Source organism: Phalacrocorax carbo, chromosome 18, assembly GCF_963921805.1.
Source record: "Phalacrocorax carbo chromosome 18, bPhaCar2.1, whole genome shotgun sequence".
NCBI classification, from domain to species: Eukaryota; Metazoa; Chordata; class Aves; order Suliformes; family Phalacrocoracidae; genus Phalacrocorax; species Phalacrocorax carbo.
In genome coordinates, this window is record NC_087530.1 from 1,535,938 (window position 1) to 1,558,317 (window position 22,380).

At 44.3% G+C, this 22,380-nt stretch overlaps 1 protein-coding gene across 6 annotated transcripts in view; it reads right to left on the reverse strand.

Moving 5' to 3' along the window:
- Nucleotides 1-1,203: 1,203 nt before the first annotated feature.
- Nucleotides 1,204-22,380, reverse strand: part of NEK6 (NIMA related kinase 6) — a 68,935-nt gene continuing 47,758 nt past the window's right edge. For all 6 annotated transcript variants that reach the window (XM_064469009.1, XM_064469011.1, XM_064469008.1 and 3 more), the window contains exons 8-10: nucleotides 13,134-13,228; nucleotides 6,528-6,641; nucleotides 1,204-2,670 (exon numbers count right to left, since the gene is read on the reverse strand). In XM_064469009.1, coding sequence (XP_064325079.1) covers nucleotides 2,560-2,670; nucleotides 6,528-6,641; nucleotides 13,134-13,228 — 320 coding nt within the window. In that variant the 3' untranslated portion in view covers nucleotides 1,204-2,559. The remainder of the gene's footprint in view (nucleotides 2,671-6,527; nucleotides 6,642-13,133; nucleotides 13,229-22,380) is intronic.

The window sequence follows — 22,380 nt, forward strand, 5'->3', positions numbered from 1 at the left end:
CAGCACAATTCAAAGCCCAGTTGTCTTGTTACGTGCCTGAATGGCACTTGGACCTTTTTTTGTTCTAAAATCCTGAGCTTGTACAATTTGAGATGAACTGATTTCAAACTGTTTCACACAGTGCCACATAATAATTAAAAAAAAAAAACAAAACAAGAAAAGCTAGCTGAAAATGCACCTGCAGCATTATTTTCTTATTTAGTTGAAAGGGAAGGTGTTACCATCACCAGGCAGCTTCAAAAGGTTAATTGGTACCAGTCCCTGGTCTTGGCATCCTGCAACAACCATCCACCAACCCGCCCCACCCCCGCTTTAGGCGTGCCGCAGCTTAGAGGGTACAGATGCTCACGCCTAGGCTTCCATCGGAGACCTGACACAGCCTATGTAGCCCCTTTGTCCGGTGTCTGATAGCTGTAAGGAACAGTGTCACTCACAGTTAGGCCTGGGTTCAGTGGTTGGTTTGGGTTTCTTTCCCCACGGTCCTTTAACACTGGACTTTTTTTTTTTTTAAACAAAAGGTGTTTATTTTGTAAATATTTTTTTTATTTATCTAAAAATGCACAATTGCAAAAAAATTACCTTTTGAAATACATTTACTTATAAGCACTAATAAGTTTTATGTAGCAAGAAAGTGACCAGACTTCTCAAGATACTCAAATTTAAGCTGAGCTTCCCTGGAAGCCAAGGATCCTTTTCTGTGTTACACCAAGAAAGGCGCAGCACAACCATCCCGCTGAATGTGTAGCTGCCACCACGGCTTAAAGGGAACCTGCAGTGTAACAGTGACAGTCTTCAGGCTTAGGCCGAAGAATTGCTAAAGAAGCTGGGTGTAAATTAACACACGTTAGCATGGGAACGTTGGCCTCAATTTGGTGCCTCCACTACATTCTCATGCTGATTTGAATTTCCCGACTCTCTCATGAGAGCAGCAGGCTCAACTTTCTGCTGAGAAGACTCAATAAAATGGCACCTTGCATTAATGATACCAACATTATTCACAGCAATTAATAGCTTTTCTTTGCTACCCTATATAAATACGCCAAAATTTGACAGGAAGGAGTTGAAGATGGCACTGCAGTTTTCCTTTAAGGAGAGCAAATTAGGTTTAAAAAAAAAAAATCCACTAAAAGCGCATATATGTATGTAACCCTCTAACCCTAGTCTTATTTCCAAAAAATTAAGGATTGTATGCTTTTCTTAAGGAAAAAAAAAAAAACCAAACCCCAGGCACAGGCTGCAGCTGAACTGTCACACACAAACCGACGTCGTGGCATTGGCCGCCGTGGCGCGGAAGCGGCGCAGTAACAGCACAGGCTCACCGATCCCCCGCGAGAGCGTCGGGTGCAGCCCCGTTCCTCTGAACAGGCAGATGAAATGGAAACACTGGAACGTGAATCCACGTTTGTTCCTAAAGCAGTGAATATTTTTCATCGACAGTAATGAAACAAATCATTGATTCAATGAATGAATTTAGTTGGTTGAAAATTTTCATGTAAAGAAGATGACTCCTTCAAATCAGGTTGAGATTTTATAAAAATTCACATTCTGTAAATTAGCTTTCACAGTTAAATAGACAGGGGCTGATCCTTATGTAGAATTAGATACACAAAGCATTTGACTTCTTTCCTTTTTAAAGGTTTTCAAAGCGTTTAAAACACTGCTTAAGTTTTACCTGCAGTACCCAAGGTACTACTGACTGTGTATAAGTATCTTTACCAAAATCTAGTTGGCTTCGATAAACACTGGTTGTTAACAAGAACCTGTAGTTGAAAAAGAATCATGCCAAACCGGAAAGTGAGTTTGAAGAGAACTCGTTTGCGGAAGCAATGCTTGTTTTCGGTTTGTTTGGCACACTTTTCTTCCCTCCCCCAGGTACGTGCTTAACTCATCTCGTTGGCTGTAGCCAAGTTAACAGATAAATGCATCAGCAAAATACTCACTCTAAATTTTCAATTAGAAAAAAAAGAAAACTTGAAACAAAAGTGTTTCCCACCCCAGCCCTTCCCAGTTCCTGCATCTGAAGAGGAGGGCATTAATAAAAACACATAAATGGCTGCTTTAAAATACACAAAGTAAAAACTGAATTGGCTATTAACCATTTGCAGAAGAGGCAAAGTAGCAGTTATACAAATTACACAAAATCTACTGTAATTCTTACATTAGTATAAAGTGATTTCACTGAAGGAATTATTTCAATATTTCACATTACGGTTAAGATAGAAGGGGTGTGCCAACCGCTCGGCCACCCTCCTTAATATCATCTATCCTAGATTACACACGACAGTTTTAAGAAAGGACCCTTAAATGATCTACATCTGTAACATGTTATTGGCCTTAAAAAAAAAAAAAATCACTTGCAATACCTCACAGAATCGTCACTTTAAAGCATGACCATCGTGTAAGAGTCCTTGTCAAATAACCTGCAGAAATAATGGAGCATCTTGCTACGAGTGCTCAGCCCTCTCACTGGGTGACTAGGCACCAGTCGGTTTCATCTGAGAAAAAAAAATTCAAGTAAGACTACGCTGTGCTGGCTTCTTGAGAGTGTTTGCAGATGGTTCATGTGCTGGAGGTCCAAACATGCATTTGTTTTGCTATTTGGTGCACGTAACCGATGTCAGGCCTTTGATCTGGATCTGGGTATATGCACATGCTGACCAGCTCCCGCAGCTGAAAGACAGGAAAACAGGCACGCAAACGTGAGTGGATCCGCTTTCTTCCCGGAAAATGTTTGTCTGACCACTGGAGCCCAGGACGGGAGCTGGGAACCTCTTATGCAGACGTTCCTGGGCAGACTGCAGGCACAGGTCTGTCCGTCCATTTGTCCTGTCTTGTCCCCACCCCGCCGCCCCCCCCGCAAAAAGGCCAGGAAGATCCCTTCCCACCAAAACTTCGGCACGGAAGATTTAAATCTTCCACACGACCCAGCGGGTTTTACATCATCATTTACAATGCACTACTAGCTTATATATACCTTGGGGTTCCCTTCTCGGTGCTTTAGCGTGGCTCTGCAGAGGATGCAGCCACCACCTCTGACCTGTCACTCCTAACCCTCTTTTCCTGACTGGTTCACTTAGAGCAGCGGTGGCCGGGAGTGCGCAGCTCAAGGCAGGGCGGTGGGTCGGAGGAGCGGGTAAGGGAGCCGGCGCAGGGCTGGGGAAGCGGCGCTGGGCAGAGGGAGGCACCACTGGCAGGAGCAGGATGGGATGGAGGAAGGAAGGACAAGTGAGATCACTGCTAGAAATCTGACGGAGCTGGCAGGCGGGGATGGAGTTGCCAGTGAAAGTGGACTCCGAGGAAAGGGGGAAGTAGAGGGAGGGGTTTAAAATCGTGTCCCGAACAGAGCTCTCCTGTACAACTGCACTTCCCTTCCCACACCAGCCCCAGGTAACAAACCAGTTCAAGGTTTTTAATGTAAGAAGTCTGAATGGTGCTTGTGTATCAGGATACTGGAGCACGGCTGTCAAACAGCAGTGTTTCCTAAAAACCGTTGTGAAGGAAGGAGACTGGTCATTGATTATGTTTAATAAATAAAATGCAAAAGGGCTGAAGTCTCCCCACCTCCCAGCCCTCTTTATTGTGCACATGAAAGATTGTAGCTTTTAATTATACAGACACTGAAAGCTGCTCGTACCCCCGAGGCACTGGGAGAAACAGCCTTGAGCCTCTGATCTTCTCACATCCTCCCAGTAGCCACAGTGCCAATTATTTTAATGGTAATTAAAAGCATGACCATACAGCTTTCAAGCACACTGCTTCAGCCGCATTACGGAATGTACCCAGTGAGGCTCTCGGCTCTGGATGGAGCAAGGCCCCGCGCTTCAAGTTGTCACCGGGCCCAACGCACATTTCCAGGGGATTCCTGCGGGGCTGCAGGTGGCCGAGCAGCGACATGCAGGCAGGGGCGCGGAGGCAGCGCAAGCGGGAAGGACACGGTGTAATGGAGTTGCTGCTGACCACCCTGTCGTGTTGCGTGGGCACACCGAGAGCAACCCACGCCGTAGCTGCCTCCGGAGCAGGCCCAACGCCGCTGCCCAGCCCTGGCCTGGTCTCTCCAAACTACTGCGGCGACTTAATTCATCTGAGGGCAGGGGGTGCTGCCTTTCCAGCAGCTGAGGCCCCAAAGATTTAACACATACCTCAGCCCTGATCTGACAAACCACCACAAAACGCCCACAAACAAATCAAAATGCTTCTAAAGCTCTGAGCAGAGCCTGTGCTATCAGTAGTTTGCCCAACCAGTAGCTGTGCTCCCATGTAAATACAGCACTTGAGCACAGCCTGGGAAGTTCTGTCCTCTATTGGTGACCAGGGTAGCACAGGTATTTCATCCTCATCTTCAAGGAACTGGCAGACCAAGCCTTGATAAGCACCACCAACCAGTGTCTCCAATTACTAGCAGATTTGTTCCTGACACAGAAAACTAACCCTGGCTGGAGTCCCAGCTCCTCCTCCTCCTGCTACAAGCAGCACGCCAGTCGATCACAGGAGGATTTGGACTGGTTAGCCACAAAAGGCTACAGAGAAGAGGAACATCACTGAAAGGGAACGCCATTAAAACAGGCATTCTTCAATAAATGCTCTGTTCATCTAAAACAACGGTGCAACTAAAATATTCATGTGATCAGCAGTCGGCCTGCAGCTGAAGCTTTGCTTCGAGACCGCACCACCGAGGTGAAGGAGAGACATGCCGATGGCTCCGGAGCACCACCAGAAGCTTTGGTGGCGTGGCACGGCCTAATCCTCACCCCCGCCCGCAGGCGGGAGGATGTAAAGGCTTTCACGCATCACTCACAAAGCTGCAGCAGTGACAGTATTAAAGTGCTGGCACAGACTCTGCCCTTTCAATCTAAAACAGGGGCATTTACTCTTGAAGGAAAGCGTGTATGTCCAAGGCCATGATGGCTACCCACCCACCCGCCGCGCGAAGAACAGGTTCTTTCTGGTGCCGCTTGGTGCCGCAGGCAGCTGCCCCTACCTTCCCAGCCTTTTGGAAGACACGATCCTGCCTGCATGGTTTATCTAGCCTGGCTGCTGGGAGACACCAACACACGTTCCCCCTTGGCTGTCCACTCCAAAAGCATCTGAAAATCCAACCTTTAGAAGTATTTACTAAACCAAATACCATTCACGGTGGAGTCATGTTCTAATATTCACAGAATTGAAGCTCTTTATGGTTTCAGTCAGAAGCTGCAGCTAATGCAGCGAGATGAGCTACAGCCAAAGGCACAGCCCTCCTCAGACTTTGTCAAGCATTCTGTTAATAGTGTATGAATACCATCTGGAGTCTAGTTCTCTGGGACCTGGCGCCTTTGAGCTTTAAACCATCCTTCTCACCCTGGATTGTATCACTACACTACACATACTCTTTAGCACTGCCAGAGGGAAGCAAACAGACAGTAATTGTAAAGACAGGAAACACATCTGTCAGCTAACACTAATTCGTGCTGCCAGCAGGCATATCCTGAAATGCACGCTACAACAGCATGGCAAACGTGAACACACAGAGCCGGGACTTGCTGCTACGGCAGCTTGGAAGGAGGGGGGGGGGGGGGGGGAAACCAGAAAATTTTGAAAATCCACTTTTCCAAAACAGCACTCAAATAACTTTTTTGCATGAGTTACTTAGCAAGTAAAAAAAATCCTAAGGAAAACGTAAAATGTGTGGTGCAGGGTCCCTCTCAGGGTGGAGACCAGACCATCTGCTGCCGGCCGCGTACGGTATTTCCCCTGCATCCTGCCTCTTGCTCCTCAGAACTCCGAGGTAGAATAAAACAAAAGAAAAACCCCAAAGGATATGGTGAACATTTAAAATTACATTAGCCATTTCCTTTCAAATAGAAGGCAACTGTAACTGAACGAGGGGGTAAGGAAAAACAGCTGGTTTGTCTAGGTAAGAGAAAAGAAAGAAAAAAAAATTTAAAAGCCCGTCCCAAAAGGCCCTGAACAAAACCAACACGCGTGTTTGTGGGTGAAGCGGAACATCGCCGAGCAAGCATGCACAGCGACCATTTTTTTTTAAAACAGACTCCAGTTCAGCTACTGCTCTCCATCCCTCGCTTTCATATGCGCAAAAACCAGACTTCAAAAAGCGCCTGTACAGCTGCTCTATAGATGCTTACTGCATTAAACTGAACAGTTTTCTTCCCCCTCTTTTTCTTAAAAAGAATCTTTACCCCCTTGTTACACACTGGACACTTCATAAATACAAATTTAAGCGCTGTTTTATGGTATGTTATTTCAAGGGAAAGGAAGTGAGGGAAAGGGCTTTCCCACGGTTCGCTGGGTTTTGCCAGCACCAGACTGCCCCAAACTAGGAACCTTCTCTGTCTTAATTTAGGTTGTCAACATTCAGAACCATGACGACAGCCTCCTTTGCCAGCCTGACAGGTACCCAGGACACTCCGGCCATCTCCTGTTCTGCCTTGGATGTGAGGGGGCCTCTCCTCCCGGGTTGCCTTTCCCCTCTGCAGGGAGGAACTTCGCTGCACCCACCACATTCCCCCACAAAAACGCTCCCAGTTTACCTTTTCAGAATAATGTTCAGCTGGAAGAGGTGGGTAGTCACATTGCTCTATTTTTTGGCAAAGAGAAAACAGATTCATTTTATCTCCATAGAAAGGACTCTGAAGAGCTGCCATCTGGAGAGGGAAAAAAAAAAGAGACAATATTTCAGAAACGCAGAGGATTTAATAGCCCTCAGTACTGCTGATTTACAAGAGCAACTTTTGTTGTTTGACAGTGAGCAAGTGACGACATTGCTCTGAGACTGTCCACAGCCGAAGCTGCTCCGGAATCAGGACAGTTTTGCCCATCGCGCCTCCCAAGGCCTCGCCGTCCTTGCACGTGAGCGCACGGAGGCGCGGCAGAGCACGGAGCGGCCCCTGTCCCCGCCAGCCGCACCAGCGCCAGCTCCGTCTGCTCAGCACAGCCAGAGCCCTGCTCCGGCACTGCTTCACGGTGCACCGCTGCGACGCCGGCCCCCGCCCCTGCCTCCCGCCGGAGCGACCCGTGACCACGGCGCACGCCACTGGGCGGCACCGAGCCTGGAGAAGTCCCTACGTTTTCCTGTCACTGTGATACTTTCTGCCCAAAATGTTTCAGATGTGGGACATTGGGTGTGCACAGGCAACTCTACAGGTACAGAAAAAGTACCTTTTTTTAAAGAAACAAACAAAAACCAAGAAATCAGATATTTTGCCCATAGAGCAATCAGTTAGAAACCAAGTGGCTCAAAGATGACTATGAAAATCTCTTATGAACACAATTGTCTCTTTAAAAAGCAGAAGCGCTCTGTCTTTGATAACAAGTCATGGTTTCAGTCTTCCTCAGTTACGACCACATTCAGTTCATTTGCTCTCTGTGACTGGTAGGTTCATAACAGATTGCTACAACGAATAAATGGATTAGTTTTGGACAGCTCGCTACCTAGAATATGAAGAACCTTATAAGCATGAGCACTGTACTTCAGCCTTTAAAAGAAAAGGCAAAACGACCTCAAAACAAACATCCCCTCCTGCCAGCAATCTGCTGTTTAGAAAAGACTATCCCAGGCAGATTTGGGAACCAAACTGCTGGAACGTTTCATCATCTATCTGCTCTTTTTCGTCTTTCAATTGTTTTACGAATCCAGTATTTGCATCTCCAAAGATATGACAGATGTCCGAGATAAACAGGCTGTTCACACAGCAAAGAGAGCATGACGGAAGGCTCTGGGTGGGGAAGAATTCCTTCCAGGGCATGTGGAGACTCCTTACAGAGATATGTTTATATTATACTTAAGACTCAGGAAGGAAACAGCATCTTTGTGTGTGGAAAACCATTTACACTGCAAGTTCTCAACCAGAAGGCCTAAACAAACACTGAATGATGAGCGTCAGAAAAATGGCCGTAGCAACACAGGCGTTTCTGAACTTAAAATGTGGCATAAGTCGTGTCTATAGAAGGCACACGCGATGAGCGAGGCACCTGCCCTCTCGCCTTCCCGCTGCAGGACCCAAGCCCAGCAGACCCACCTGCGGCTGCCGGCCATGCCGGGCCCATCTGCTTATTAGTCCAGGGTGTTACTTGAGTGCTGCTCATCATCCTGCTGCCTGTCAGAGGCAGCCCCACGCAGCACAGCAACACCTCCTTTAACGAAGCACCGCTGGATAATTGTGGATATTATCCACTCTGTTTAGATCTTTTTAAAACCATTTTGCTATAAGCCTTATCAAATCGGCAAGCTTTGCATACTGAGGCCAGCTCAAGTTGATGCTTCTCGCTACGGCCTTAATAGGGGGTTATTTGATGATTATTAGTCTTTCGCTCATTACCATGCGCTGTGAAAGCCATCTGAAGAACACCGTCTTGCTGCTGACACACACAGCAAGCTCCTAGCAGAATTAAAAAGTCAATACTAGATCTTCCACTCTATTATCCTGCAGTTAGGAATCAAGACTGATGGATTATTAGTGATTTGGTGACAGGCAGGCAGTTTCCATTAGGGCAGGGTTTTGAAATGCTGTGTTTGGGCTGGGTTTCCAGCAGAAGGATGTGGCCCAGCGCAGAGGCATCCCTGAGCCGCCCCTCCGGCACCAGGAGCAGGCTGGAGCCAGGAGCCTCTCACCGAACTTTGTTACCATTAACACACGTCAAGTATTAAGCAATGGAGGACACATCAAGACAAACTACCCTTGGTTTAAATCATAAACATATCTTTAAATAATTTAAAGACATTATGTTGCTTCCTTGCTTATTTAGAAGACACTGGTTATCTGTGAAATTAGTGAAAACTCTCCTCAGCTGCAGGGGGCCCCTTTGTGCAAGACAGCCCTGCAGTGGTAAGAGACCCTCTGCAATGAGTTCTGAGCCATTACGAGAAGTAATAAGGTATATTCTGGCCAAGTCTCCCTAAGTACCACCAGGCTAAAACATTTTTCGAGAAGCTCTTCCAGATGTATTTATCCAGAGAGGCTTATAAATGGCAATACAGAATATACAAAGGTGTTCAAATTACACTGAAGGACCCAGTGAACTGAGTACATGGCTCCCAAAAACATCTCAGAAAATTCCAGGCTTGTTCAGGTTTCTGCATGTAACGCTCCACGCAACGCAGCTTGAGATATCTGCTGTGCCTGTGACATTTACTGCGCTTCGCTGCAGGCTGAGCGAGAAGAGGAATTACACCTTTACCAGCCACATACACAGCGGGCTGGGGAACAGGCGCGCTCTTCCCTCTGGTTTCACCACTATTATCAGCAGCAATGCTAAGCTATTCCTCACAACCCTACAGACCTGAGGTTGAAGAGCCGTCCAACAGGCTCGTGAATAAAGCCCCAACGGCCAGGCGAGAGCCCTGGCAGCCTGGTGCTTGTGGCCTTTTGGCGGTTTTTGAAGGCAAAAGGTGAAGGTGTATCATCGTTGTATCAGTAATGGGCAAATCAGTGGGGAAAAAATTACAGGCTCCAATTAGAGAGACTAATCTCCAATTAGAGATTGATAGCAAACCGCTCCCCATCAGTTAAAACAAAACTGGAGAGCCCAGCACACAAGATTGTTCCAAGAAAAACACTAATGGGTGCATTAGGGAAGGCACAGAAGGCAATCAAGGGTTAAACAAGGTCTCTGAGATTTCAATACAAACATCAATAATGCCAGTAAGGTTGAAAGGCATTTTTCAATCCCCATTAACTTTTCTTTCCAAGTCTAGTTAAGCAGCCGTGTGTAAAAGAGGAGGAACAAAAAGGAAACAGCGCAGGGTTTTGGGGCAGTAAATGTGGGGAATTAAAATGGAAGGAGATGGGACACACGTTGTGACTAAAACAGTCAAGTCTGGGGGGGTCATGACCACAGGCGCTCCAAATACCTCACTAATAACAGTTTGTGATGCTACATCGGGGTTTGCTCCTGACATTTTGATTAGAGCAATTACCACTGGACAGCTAGATCTCCATTTAAAATGACCACCATGCAGTATGACTGGTTAAAAAATACATACATACATATAAATATATATATATGAAGCACTGTTAGTGTTTAAATTGATGGTCTTGCCAGAACTGCTGAAGTCATTGCTTGTAGCTATATTCTGGGAATTAACAACTTATTTTTATCCCCTCCAAGTTATCTTGCTGACAGATATCTACAGGAAGCGAGGGATGAAGACAGTTACTACTATATTGATAAGATTTAATAAAAATCACTGTATGATTATCAACGTCAAAGGTAAGTGGTGCTATGTGGCATCACATCCCAAACCCCTCAGCGTGCCCTAAGTGGATTCCAGTGGACACGCATGTCTCTGAAGGCAATTTGTACATTACATCTCTCTGCAGCTTATCTACACAATCTAACTGGAGAAATATCAGAAGTGACTCATAACCAAACAAACATCGCTTCCTTACTTTTAAGCCAAATGGAAAAACATTCTTGTTACAAGAAATTAGTGAAGATACAATAGAGCTCCTTCAAGAGACATACAAATTTGATATTTACATTTTCCAAATTCTAAAAAGTTTAAGGAGTCAAGTAGCTGGTTATCTGCAGAACACAGAATTGGTAACTGTCCAGGCCTCCTCGGAATTTGCAAGATCTCTCAGCTCCTGTTCACAAAGTTAAGGCTTACCTACGTAGGAAGTAAATTTAAAAACGCTTCGCGTGCCAAATCTTTCACGTTACTATAGTACTGCTACTCCTACCAGAGAATTATGTTTAGTGCGCAATTAAGTCAGCTTCTTGAAATATAGGGAGTACCAAGACTACTGTGCCATAAGGGGACCATATTGCCTGCAACAAAAACATATCTTAGCACAACGCTAAATATTTCTCTCTGCATAAATCTGGAATCCCATCTCCAGCAGAGCTCAGCCTCAAAAATGACTCAGAGCAGCCCGACGGAGCTGTACACTACAGCAGCAAATGAGGAGCAGTGTCCAACTTGGGTGCCTTTGACTGTGATTGGACTTGCCAAGTCTACCAACACACCGCGGCAGGGCCCAAGCCCTCAACTCAGCAAAGCCTTAAACTGAAAATTCCTCTTTAGGCCCAATACCTGAAGTGCACCTGGAATTGTTCAGCATAATGAATTACTGGGAACTCAGGCTTCCTTCCCTCTCCTCCCACAGAAGAGTCTCCAAATCCCTTTTCGAACGCCGCCACCAGACCCAGGTACATACAGCTACACTGTACCATTCCAGTGTTCAGTATCTCATTAGAAGCGTTACAAGCAGATCCATCCTTTACAAAAAATACCAGCTTTTCAATGGCATGTTGCTGCTGCTGTTTTGGGAATTACTGAAAGTGCCTTGAATTCCTTCACTATAGGCAATGAGAATTTGAGGACGCACAAAGAACAACTCAATTTAAGCTCACAAATTGCAAACATTTTTGATCAAGAACTTAGCAGAGTGCCTTACGCCCTTTCTCTCCTTCCTATCCCATGGGTTTTTAACAATATATCAGTGATACAACCACAGTTGGCTCCAGTGCCTCCACCAAAGTGGATCTTCCCTTCAGTAGATCTAGTGGCTCTGATACTAGTAAGGCCAATGCTGGGACTTGACACTGCTCGTGGTGACTTATGGGGTGACATTTATGCCCGACACCCAGATAAAGTGTTTTTCCTTAATTTAACACTACGCCACGCCGAGCGTACAGGAGAGTTGGCAGTTGTGAGCAGACTGTCTGAAGAGCCTTTTTGTCACAGATGGACACTGGTAGGAAGAATGGGTAGTTGTGGGAATTTTTACCCCAAAGAGCATTTTTTGGACCACATTAAAGTCTATAACTGCATCCAGGCCAGCTGTGCTGCTCTTACATGTGAGATGCAAAGGGCTGTTAGAGTCGAGCCCCCAAGACTGCTCAAGTCCCTCTAGCAGGATTCTATCCATTTATTTCACCAAGTTTCCAGCGCCAATCCCTCTCTCTGAAGATGCACGCCACATGGCACGTTCCCACTCTGCCAACAATAAATCAGCACCCATCAAACTGTATGACTCGGGGCTTGGTAGCGCACCAACGGCAGTAGGTTACCTCAGTGCACAAGCATTTAGCTCTATTAGATGAGTGTATTTTGGGGAAGAATGCAGTGACAGTTATGGGAAAATTTACTTTTATGCTGTCTTGTCCTAAAAGGCTTGTTTAATCAACTAGCTGAAGTACATGCTTAACTCCAGTAGCTTCACATCTGATGTGCTCACAAAATAAACGACATTTCTGTTTATCCTCTAATTCCATGTGGTTATGAGAAGTTGTAGTGAGAAGCAAAATGCCATCAGTTCACATAGTTTATTATCCAAAGAGGATGTGAGCAATATTCTTATCACTAAATATCCCAGGGATTTTTAATTCTCTGGGCTGTGATAAAAGCTTTCTAAATGTTGCAAGGCACTTTCACTTGAATTCAAAGATGTATACATTTAAAAAAAGATTAAGATTAGATTATAAACGAGTACAAGATTGTACAATACCCTTTGATCCCTGCTAAAAATGGAATGACAAAACTCAAAGTACTGTTATAAAATCATAGCACTTATTTCAAAATATATGTAATAGCTTTTACTAAAGAGTTGCACGCTAAGTGCATAGTTCATACAAAGCGTGCCTGCTTTGTATCTGCGCATGTGGCTGCGAGACAATGTACAATGAGAACAACGAGACAATGAGAAAAAATTCCAGCTGTAGTCTAATGAAGTTAGAGAAACTGGTTTCACATTACATAAAAATTCTAGTTTCCTTTATTGAAAACTCCCCAAATTAAAATATTCCTGTTGGTCAGAATTCAATTTAACAAACCAGAAGCCTACATTCAAATGGATTTGCTATTTTCAAAACAAATGAAGTGTTCTGGAGAAACTATGAAAATGCTGCCCCAATAACAGCTCGGCTCACAGTAGGAAGAACGAACGAGTAAGCTGGCGTGTTTATCTCTCAACATCTACTGCGTCCTACTAAACTGACTTTGTGTGAGCACTGTGCTGTATGGCACAACCCCTTTGCTGTTCGTGCTCCAAAAGCACATGATGCGCACAAAAAGAGTTACTTTTCATAAGGTTTCTCAACAATTAAGTTAAAGTAAGTCTGACCTACTCAATTCCTGTACCGCATTGTGTGGTTAAGACAAACCTGGGAAAAAAAAGTTAGAAGATACTTGCCTCATACAATAAACAGCCCAAAGACCAGATATCAGATTTAAAGTTATAGCCGTTTTCATGTATTCTTTCTGGGGACATATAGTATGGAGTTCCCACTGTAAAAAACAAACAAACAAGGAGTTACCGTCTTAAAAAGTGACTGTGCAACCTGTATCATACAGAAGTTTGTCTTCATTAAAGGATTAGGTTTAGCACGAATAGCTAATTGGAAGAGACTGCCACAAAAATGTGGAAACAAATCATGGTTTCAAAGGCACAGAACCAAATATATCATCACGCACAGAGCTAGAGGACTGGTGAACGTTACTGAAAACGTCTTCTGCATTTTTGAATTTTGAGGAACATTTTCTTCCCCTTCCAGTTTTCCAAGTGCCTTTAGAGTGTCTCAGATGGACAGAGCAATCGTAAAGGATCATCCTCCTTTGGTTCACTCCACAGCATTGAAACTGCAAGTTAGATGTCATGAATGTGCTCTGCTACAACAAGAATCCCGTGACAGCTGATCAATTGAACGTTCACCTGACACCCTCTGCACTAGCAGCATGACAGAGTGGCGCCAGATGTGACGGGGGACCCTTTTTAAGGGTTCAGGAGACCATTTACTGCAGCAGAGGAACAGAAGTAACAAGCCAGGCACCAGACAGGTATTCAAAAACTTTCTGAAAGAACCAAGATAATCATTCTAAACTTTAAAATACTGCTCCAACTTGCAGTCACGTCAGAAGCTGTGGGATTTCTATGTACTTCCAGAAGCCTGTATTTTATCAAAAGAAATTTACTCCTGCATTTTGGACAGGAGTTACAGGAAATTATTAATAAATTCTTTACCTCAAAAAGGTTCTTTTTTAAACCCTAAATAAGTTTCAGTCGTGGTACTGAAAATACAAGACATCCTGGCAGTCTCAACTACATCAAATAATCCTCAGATACATCATTTATTAAAACATCCAAGGACTTTATATGCTTTCTTTTCTCCTGCTTCCCCTGCTTGCCCGTCCCCTGTCAAAATTTTTTTTTGTGCTTTTGGCATTCCAGTGTATCATTCTCTTAATTAAAGATCTTTCCTCACAAGATGGCAAATGTTTAATTTGCCTGTAACATTCGGTTTACAATTTCTCCATTTGAAATGCCGACTGCAGACAGCTGGGAGACTAATAAGCAGATGAAGGATGGTGTTAGAGGTGGAGGGGGAAGAACAGCCACCACCTTCCCTCAACGTTCCTAAGGAGGGCTTTGCACAATGTAGCAAACAAACGAGTTCTGGGGCAGAAAGCAACAGCTTCCCTCCCGAAAGGCAAAAATCAACCCCAACCAAGCACACAGATGGCCCGGCACAACGCTGCTGCCATCAGTGCGATACCTGAACAGAATCACTTTGGGTCCCTCCAGCTTAGACTGCGTCGTGCTAAGCACATACACGAATCCAAATCTTAACTGCATTCCTCTGTCATCCAGAAAACACAGGCCAGGATCCCTTTGATACAGGCACCGTACAAAGCCTGTCCTCACAGGTAAATGAGGTGTTTACATCCCCAAAGTATTCACACATGTATATAAACCAAGACAGAGAGGAACAGTTAGACAATACCCGTTCTCCGTCTGTCAGCATCCAAACAGAAGCTGGAAATCAAAGAAATACAAAAATCTCCTCTTTGGTTATTTAGTCAAAACAAAGAACATCAATTTGAAATTAGTACTGTCAGTGCTAGCACGTAATTATCCCATTTACTCCAGTGCATCCCCAACACCCCCCTTATGTTTACCCATTACTGAAGCCTCACCGTATCAGTGTTCTGAAGCCCTATGTTTTCTGTGGGGCAAACTGGGATCACGTTGCACCAGCTACTCCACCTTAAACACTCAACTCTGGGGTGAAAATGAGGCAGCTTACCTCAAACCAAAACCAAAAACACCCCTGCCCCAACCCAACACCCTTCAATCTTTATTCTATATTTCTGTCATGCTTTTATACGCTCAAACCTCCACAATACGCTGAACCTCAACAATTTTTACTCAGAGCTGTTCAGAAGTATAGCATATAATGTGAAAAGAATCCTATGGCATCGGTGTGAAATGTAAGATGTTACAGGAACACATATATAAAACTGTACTTCCCAAAACAGGCCAAGTGACTAAGGGAACCCCTTCCCTGACTGGCTCATTTACTGGCTCTCCCAGGACCTTCAGTCATCAGTGGCCCTACATGATAAACTCAGCCTGTGCTTGCAGGTCATTCAAATAAGAAATTACTTCAATTTCAAGGTGAAGAGCACCCTAATGAGAAATTACGTTTTTGCTAATTCCATACAAACTACAACACAGGAAAAATAACACATGGAGATTATTATATTTCCATGCTCAGTAATACCATATCCAGCCTAGCAGCGTGCCAAACTGACCTTGTCCCAGATCTGGCTGGTTTTAATTGCCAGTGAAAGGCCTCTATGTATGGACGGGACCAGAGTTCTGTTAATAATTTTAAACAGACTGCACAGAGTAACTTCACAGAAGACCAAAAGCAGACAGGATTCATTCAAAGAATCCAACAAGGCCTTCCGTGGATCTCTCCCATGTGCACGCAAGATGCACACAACGGACAGCACAGCTCTCCAAGTAATTCCCCCACATTTGCCAGATTTCTGTACAAGAACTGACTTGACTGGAATAGCATTGATTCATTTTCCTGCTTAAAAATATGCAGCTGCAGAAGAAGTGATGATTCATTACGGGAAGTTCTTAAAGACCATTTGGGAAGCCCCCACCGAGCACCAGATTGTAAGAGCCTTCCCTGCCTTCAACTTCTCAGTGCTGCTGCTTCTCTCAAAGCTGCCAGGAGAGTTAGCGGGGCAGACGAAGCAGAAGACAGGCTACCCTTCAGCAGCAGCGAGTACAGGAGCTGAGCACGGGCGCACAGCGGCACGCAACTGGCAGGAGGGAACACAGAGATCATTCCCACTCTTGCTCCCCGAAGTCTTCGCGCTTCAGAGTGCTGGTGCCAGGGGCGGCCTCCAGCCGTAGCTGTTCTTGCCACCGGTTACTCTGGGTCACTGCGTGACAAGCTCCGAGCAAATAGGAACGTGTGGGCACTAAAGTTATGGCCTTGCCTTCCATGTTAGCAGGGGTCTGCTTGGTAGGCTAAAATTGTCGTTTCAGATAATGCCTTAAAACAACCTTCGATCAAAGCAGAATGACAGGGTTTATAATACGGATGAGTGCGTTACAGTCCGTACTTGATTTTCTGGCGTTAGTCTGTTCCATTATATTAACAGGCCCGTGGAGCAGTCCACGCCTGAGCTGAGCTTACGAAGTCTACCTCGCACATTTACCTATCGTTACTGTAGTGTTGTCAGCAAATGTACGAACAAGCAGGTCTCTGCGTTTCAAAACTGATGCATTAATTTTTAAATAACCGTCATGCTAAAAGACTGACGGGCCCAATTCTCTTTATGGCCTGTCCAACATTATGTGGGAATCTCCTATAATGAGCATCTTCTAGAGAACCGCACAAGGCTTCCAGTGCAATCAGTCAGGGCTCCCCATTGCATTACATTAGTCAATTTGACAAGAATAGTCTAATCAGAGACTATTAATCAGAAACTTTCTTTGGTATTTGCCCTGCTGCAAATACAAAGGATCGTTCCGATTCAATATTAATCACCAGCTGGCAGAGTAATGCCTTTAAAGTTACAAAGGTTGCAAAACGATAAAGAAGATTATGACTAAGGAAGCATCTTCCCATTCTATTCCTGAAAGTTGAAACACTTCACGCGAATATCAGCATACTTCAGCAATACCAGCACATTTCTTCCTCCTCTCCCCAGCACTGCCTGCGTGCACGGCTACAGCACCACACGGGCCCAAACAGCTCTGGGGTATCTGCAACACCCAAGTTAGGGAAACGCTAATTATTCCTATAAATCTAAAAATCCATTATAGCTTAAGAGCAGAGTCTCATTTCACCAGAAACACACAGGCAAAGGCAGCAAAGTTATGCCAGAAATAAAATTCCAATTCCCTTCCTCTGACATATAGTTTGAATTAATAGCCCTCCCTGTGCAGCTACAGCAACTAGTGTGCACAGGCACTCTGAGCTGACTTCCACGTCTGCCACAGCAACACCCCAGTAAAGAGCTACATTACTCCTGAACTCAGCAAGTCCTTCACTGCGCAGGGAAGATCACGCTCACTCATTTTAAAAACATTTTTCAGCTTGAATCAGGAGTTTTGTTGTTGCGGCCAGGTTATTAGTACTCACACATGATCTCTGTCTTCTGTAGCGAGCTCCTCCCTGTGCAAATACGGTTCAGGCAGGGATCATTGCTTCCTGTGAAATCCATCCTTAGCTGCACATAGGCAGCAACAAGAGAAAATCTGATTGATACTTTTAGGATGCTCTATTGAGAGTCGCATTCACTGAATTTGGTGCCCCACAGACGAGTCTCTTGCAGCAGCACTCTCCTGCACCTTTAGGCAGACTGTCATTCGACTGAAATCAGTGCAGAATATTTCCAAATATTTTAATAGACTCTGTATGTTGGTTTTTTAAAAAATGCTATAAAAAATAAGCATCTCTTGAAATTAATCAAACTCCATAGCCATATTTGGCGGCAAAGTACCAGAAGAACAAGTGATAAGGAATGCTTTTATTGTTCCGCCTTCACCAGCACCTTCCAGCTAATCTTTAATACTGAGCTGAACACTGTTTCTGAATCTATCACTTTTCTTTTTCACAGCAGGGAACAGAGTTCTGAATATGAAAGAACCTAACAAATTCTGACCTTTAGTGCATCTTTACAGAGTATTCCCAGTTTCAAACCAAGAGATATCAGAGCTCAACACGGGCCTCAAAGGGGTAATACTGATTAAAGCATTCCTTCGTTCTAGAGGTGTTCCACTCCTGTCAAAACAAAGTTTGCAATGTTTTGAAATACTTGTGATTTTTGAAACATGCTCATTACGAATGAAAAAGGCAAAGAACTATGCTCAAAAACCTGAGATGCCATCCATGAGTAACAAAAACACCCAGTGTTTAAAATAATAATTATTTCCAGAACTATCAGCTTAGCTTTAGCATTTAAGTCTCACTATTACATAGTCCATGAAGATACGTATAGTTTAAAGAAAATGTTTTAGTACGTTTTAATAATATCCGGTGGTACAAACAGAGCAGGGAAGCAATTCTACTTGGAAATGGAAGTCCACAACTCTCACCTGTCTCATCTCTCCAGCCATGCTCGTAGGTTACCAAGAAAAATTCACAGCGCTATTTAAGAGGAGGCTAGTTCATAAGTACCTGTTCCTAAACGTTTGCGTTACCTGGGGTGTATCTCCAGCAAGAAGGCTGAGGCCTTTCCCCAGGAGAATTTGGGAATTAGCTCAACTTTTGGGAATTAGCTAAAGTGAAACAGTGATCAAAGGCTCTAAAATATACTTGAACTTCCTTCAAATCTCAGTGTGAGGCACCCCCTCTAATGCTTTCAAGGGGAAAAAGAAAAAAAATCTACTTATTCTTACATAAAAGAATAAATATTTTGTGCATAATATCACAGCGGTTTTTACCAGACCTGTTGCTCTAAGCTCTCTATTTTTTCGTATTAGTATTTAATTGCGTACATAACCCTACCCAAGTCCTCACATATTTTGGTTTTGGTTTGGTTTTCACACGTAGGTAGTACAAAATACCTGCAGAATTTCTGCCGCAATCTTTTCTTCTACAACTACGGTACGACAGGCCCAGACCAAGAGGCCACAATTTCTCAAACCGCACAGAACACCGGCTGTTGAAATTTTAAGCAGATTTCTTGTGTCCATTTTCTCTTACCAGGTACTGCCGATTAGCCCTTTGCAGTACCATGATTTTGTTCAGATGGCAAACTGGCTTGGCAAGCAAAAGGAAAAAAAAATGACAAATAGTCCATTTATAAAAGAGCTCTTCTCATGCCTGCAGTTACTCCCTGTTCGCTCTCGTATCCAACAAGAAACGACACGGAACGTGTTCCACCCCACGTACTCCAATTCACGGCTATTTGCATGCTCTAAACTGGGAAGCTTTGGACTTATGTGCATACCCCAAAAGGAAAATCTGCTCCAAGTTTATTCTTGTCCAAGAATATATAATAAATCATCTGCTCCAATACAAGACTATTGAGTGTAAAATTGGGGTGGTTTTTTTGCCGTTTTGGGGTGGGGGGGGTGGGGGTGTTTGTCTCTCATTTCTTCAAAATTTAAGGCCAGTCAGAAGCTTTGGATAATGCCAAGTTTATTTAGCTAAAACTGGGCATTATACCAGTTCACAATAAAGTGATCCCTTTTAATATTAATGGAAATTCTCTATATTTATTACAGCTCCTAGTAAAACAAAGTTTACCAGCTAACTGTTAAGTTTTCCAAAGCCTATGCAGTTTTAAAATACGGTCTGCTATTTGTAATTTTTATCTTGTAACTAATTACATTTTATAGCAAGGTTAATGACAAACTTTCTAACAAGCACAGTAGAACAGCATTAACTGACAAGATACTCCTCTGGATGCCCACCTCGGAGATCAACAAAATAAATAATGGGTACAATCAAACATTAAAAACAGACAAAAAATACTCCTAGCCCTATTAAATATTGAATGAAAGAGATGACACCTGGAAGCACGTCACACCCAGTACTATAAAATCAACCCAAACTGCACTGTGTCACACACCCAAATCCAGCATCCAGATGTCACTTCTTCATGACTGGGTGCAAAGCCCTGAGTTAAGCATAGCCATTTTCTGTAGTGAAATAGCCGGTCAAACAGGTATCGTATGGCTCCTCTGGGGGGGGAAATAACCATAAAAACAAACGAAAGAAAAAAAGAAAAAAATTATGAATGTAGTAAAATGTTCACATTATAAGTTGCAAAAGAACAGGCTCTAAAAGTTTTGCAAGAGAAGAGTAAGCAGTACTGAAAATAAGAAAAAGTAAAAAAAAAAAAGGAAAGGATTATTCCTCCTCCTGAATTGCTCCCCATTCCCTCCTTCGCCTCCCAGTAAAATGAAGTTTCTGTGATACACAAGTCCACCTCCATTGAACTGAATCCATGAGCTGCTGCTCCAGGGGAGCTTAACTTAGGGAAGCAGGGACGGTAAGCCCCCGTGCTGTAACAAGCAGTATTAAAATTCCCCTTAGCTATACTTATTACCTCTAAAACATGGAAGTTTTCTGGTAAAGCTTGTGCATGAAGAGCTCTCCCCTATGGAAAAGCATCTCCTGTCTTCTCTCACAAGTCATACAGGGAAAAGGGAAAGGGGCAGAAGAGGTGCCACCAGGTGAATTCACCCACACCCTCCGGCTGGTTTCGGGTGTTTATCACCCATCCTGTAATACTGCTGCCTTTCCCAACACACTTTTTGTTACTTAGTGCGACAGAAGGTGTCCACATTTCCCCTCTTGCACGTCGGTCCCTGGAGGTTTTCCAGGGTCCAGGGCCCTCCCTGCCTCCCGACCGCCCGCTGCCCTGGCGAGGCTCCCGACTGTCCGTGCCGCCGGCCAGGCGTCCTGCTGCTGCGCCGAGCGCGGCGCTCGCCTGCATCTCCCGAGCTGTGTACAGGCAAATCTTTCATTTTTCTTTCATTACCCCGGCATGTACTGTCACTTAATTTTTATGTATGCAATCCTTCCTGACAAATATGATCTGCTGCCTGGTAATTCATCTGACGTTCATTCTGTTCCTTGCTCTAATTACGGCTCCCATCCCTGACACGGCGGCAGCCACGCTGCCGCAGCCCGGTGGTACACCTGTCAGACGGGTTGTGGTACTGCCTAATGCCCTTTTATGCCGGTCTGATGCTAGCAAATACAAAGAAAGAAAAAAAAATTAGATGAATATATTTGCATAAGCCGCCCGTTCAATTCATGGGTCAGCAGCCAGAGAAATGATGGTTCAGGGCGGTTGCCGGGGCAACGCAGCGACGGGAAGTGCCCGGCGTCGCAGCCTGGGTCCGTGCGGGTACCCTGCTCCGCTTTGCGGGGCGCTCACCACTCACGGCTACTTAAATGAATGTCTTAAACCACAACCAAGATCAGTGGAATCCCTGCTCCTACATAATCTATACGTCTGGCAAAGTGGGGGGGGGGAAAGCTTGAAGCCTGCCTATTTTTTCATTGTAAAGATGTTCTTTTTTCTTGGACACCAGAACCACTGGAGATGGTGGTGTGCCCATCCCTCCCACAACACCACGCAGCCTCCACAGTATCACTCACTGCTACTCCTTCAGCCTTTTGCACCTCATTCACCTGTTTCCAGGATGCTGTTGACTCGCAGAAGGGCAAGGTTCGTGCAGAAGAGGCTTGACTCTTCCTACATGAGCTTTCTAAATTAAGAGAGTGCAACCCTGGTAAAGGTCACAAGCTTGGCTTACATGTGCAGCCAGCTTCCAAGCCCCAATTTATTCTTATTAATATAATAAGTGCAGCAGTCAGACTAGATAAGATCATATAATTAGACATGATCATATTTTTGCCTGTTCAGATGATGTGACTGTAACTTTCTGTGAAGAGGATTTATTTTAATCTATTAAGTATAGTGCGTATATAACCCAGGATAGCTTTTGATGCGAAGGGAAATCTCCTAATATTTTACGAAAGTAAACTGTAGAAATGCCTCTTTTCTTTTTTTTTTTTTAAGCACACACAAAATAAGGCATAAATCTTCCTTTCCTGTGCACCGAGAAGCCCCAGTGCTGTTGGCAGGTATTATCAATTAAGTTTCTACGCAGAAACAATCGAGCAAGACTCACGCTCAGTGGAGGAAATTGCACACGCTCTGTGTTCCAAAATCAACTGAGAGCGCTAAATGTAAAAGATCTTACATACGGCACTAAAAGCCAAAGTTCCTTCAGTGCTGTAACACAGAAGTACCTCTGTGACTGGAAAAATTCAGACCCATTAATAAAAAGGGAAAATCAGCCACCTCTCAAACGGTTACAGACAATTATGAAAGGCTTCATACTGTAAGACTTAAGGATGAACTGTGAGTACTTTTCTACAGCATTGTAATTAACACTAAGGGTAAAAACGAGGGAGCGAGGAACCCAGATGCCCTAAACCAGTCAACTTAATTTCAGTTCCCAGAAAAATGCTGGAGGTGTAATCATGCTACTTGTAAAACACAGGCGGGGGGGAACCAAACCAAACCAAGAAACGAATCATCATGATGACTGGTCTACAAAACAGCATGACAAATCATACAATGTTTTTCCATAAGAGGCTACAGAG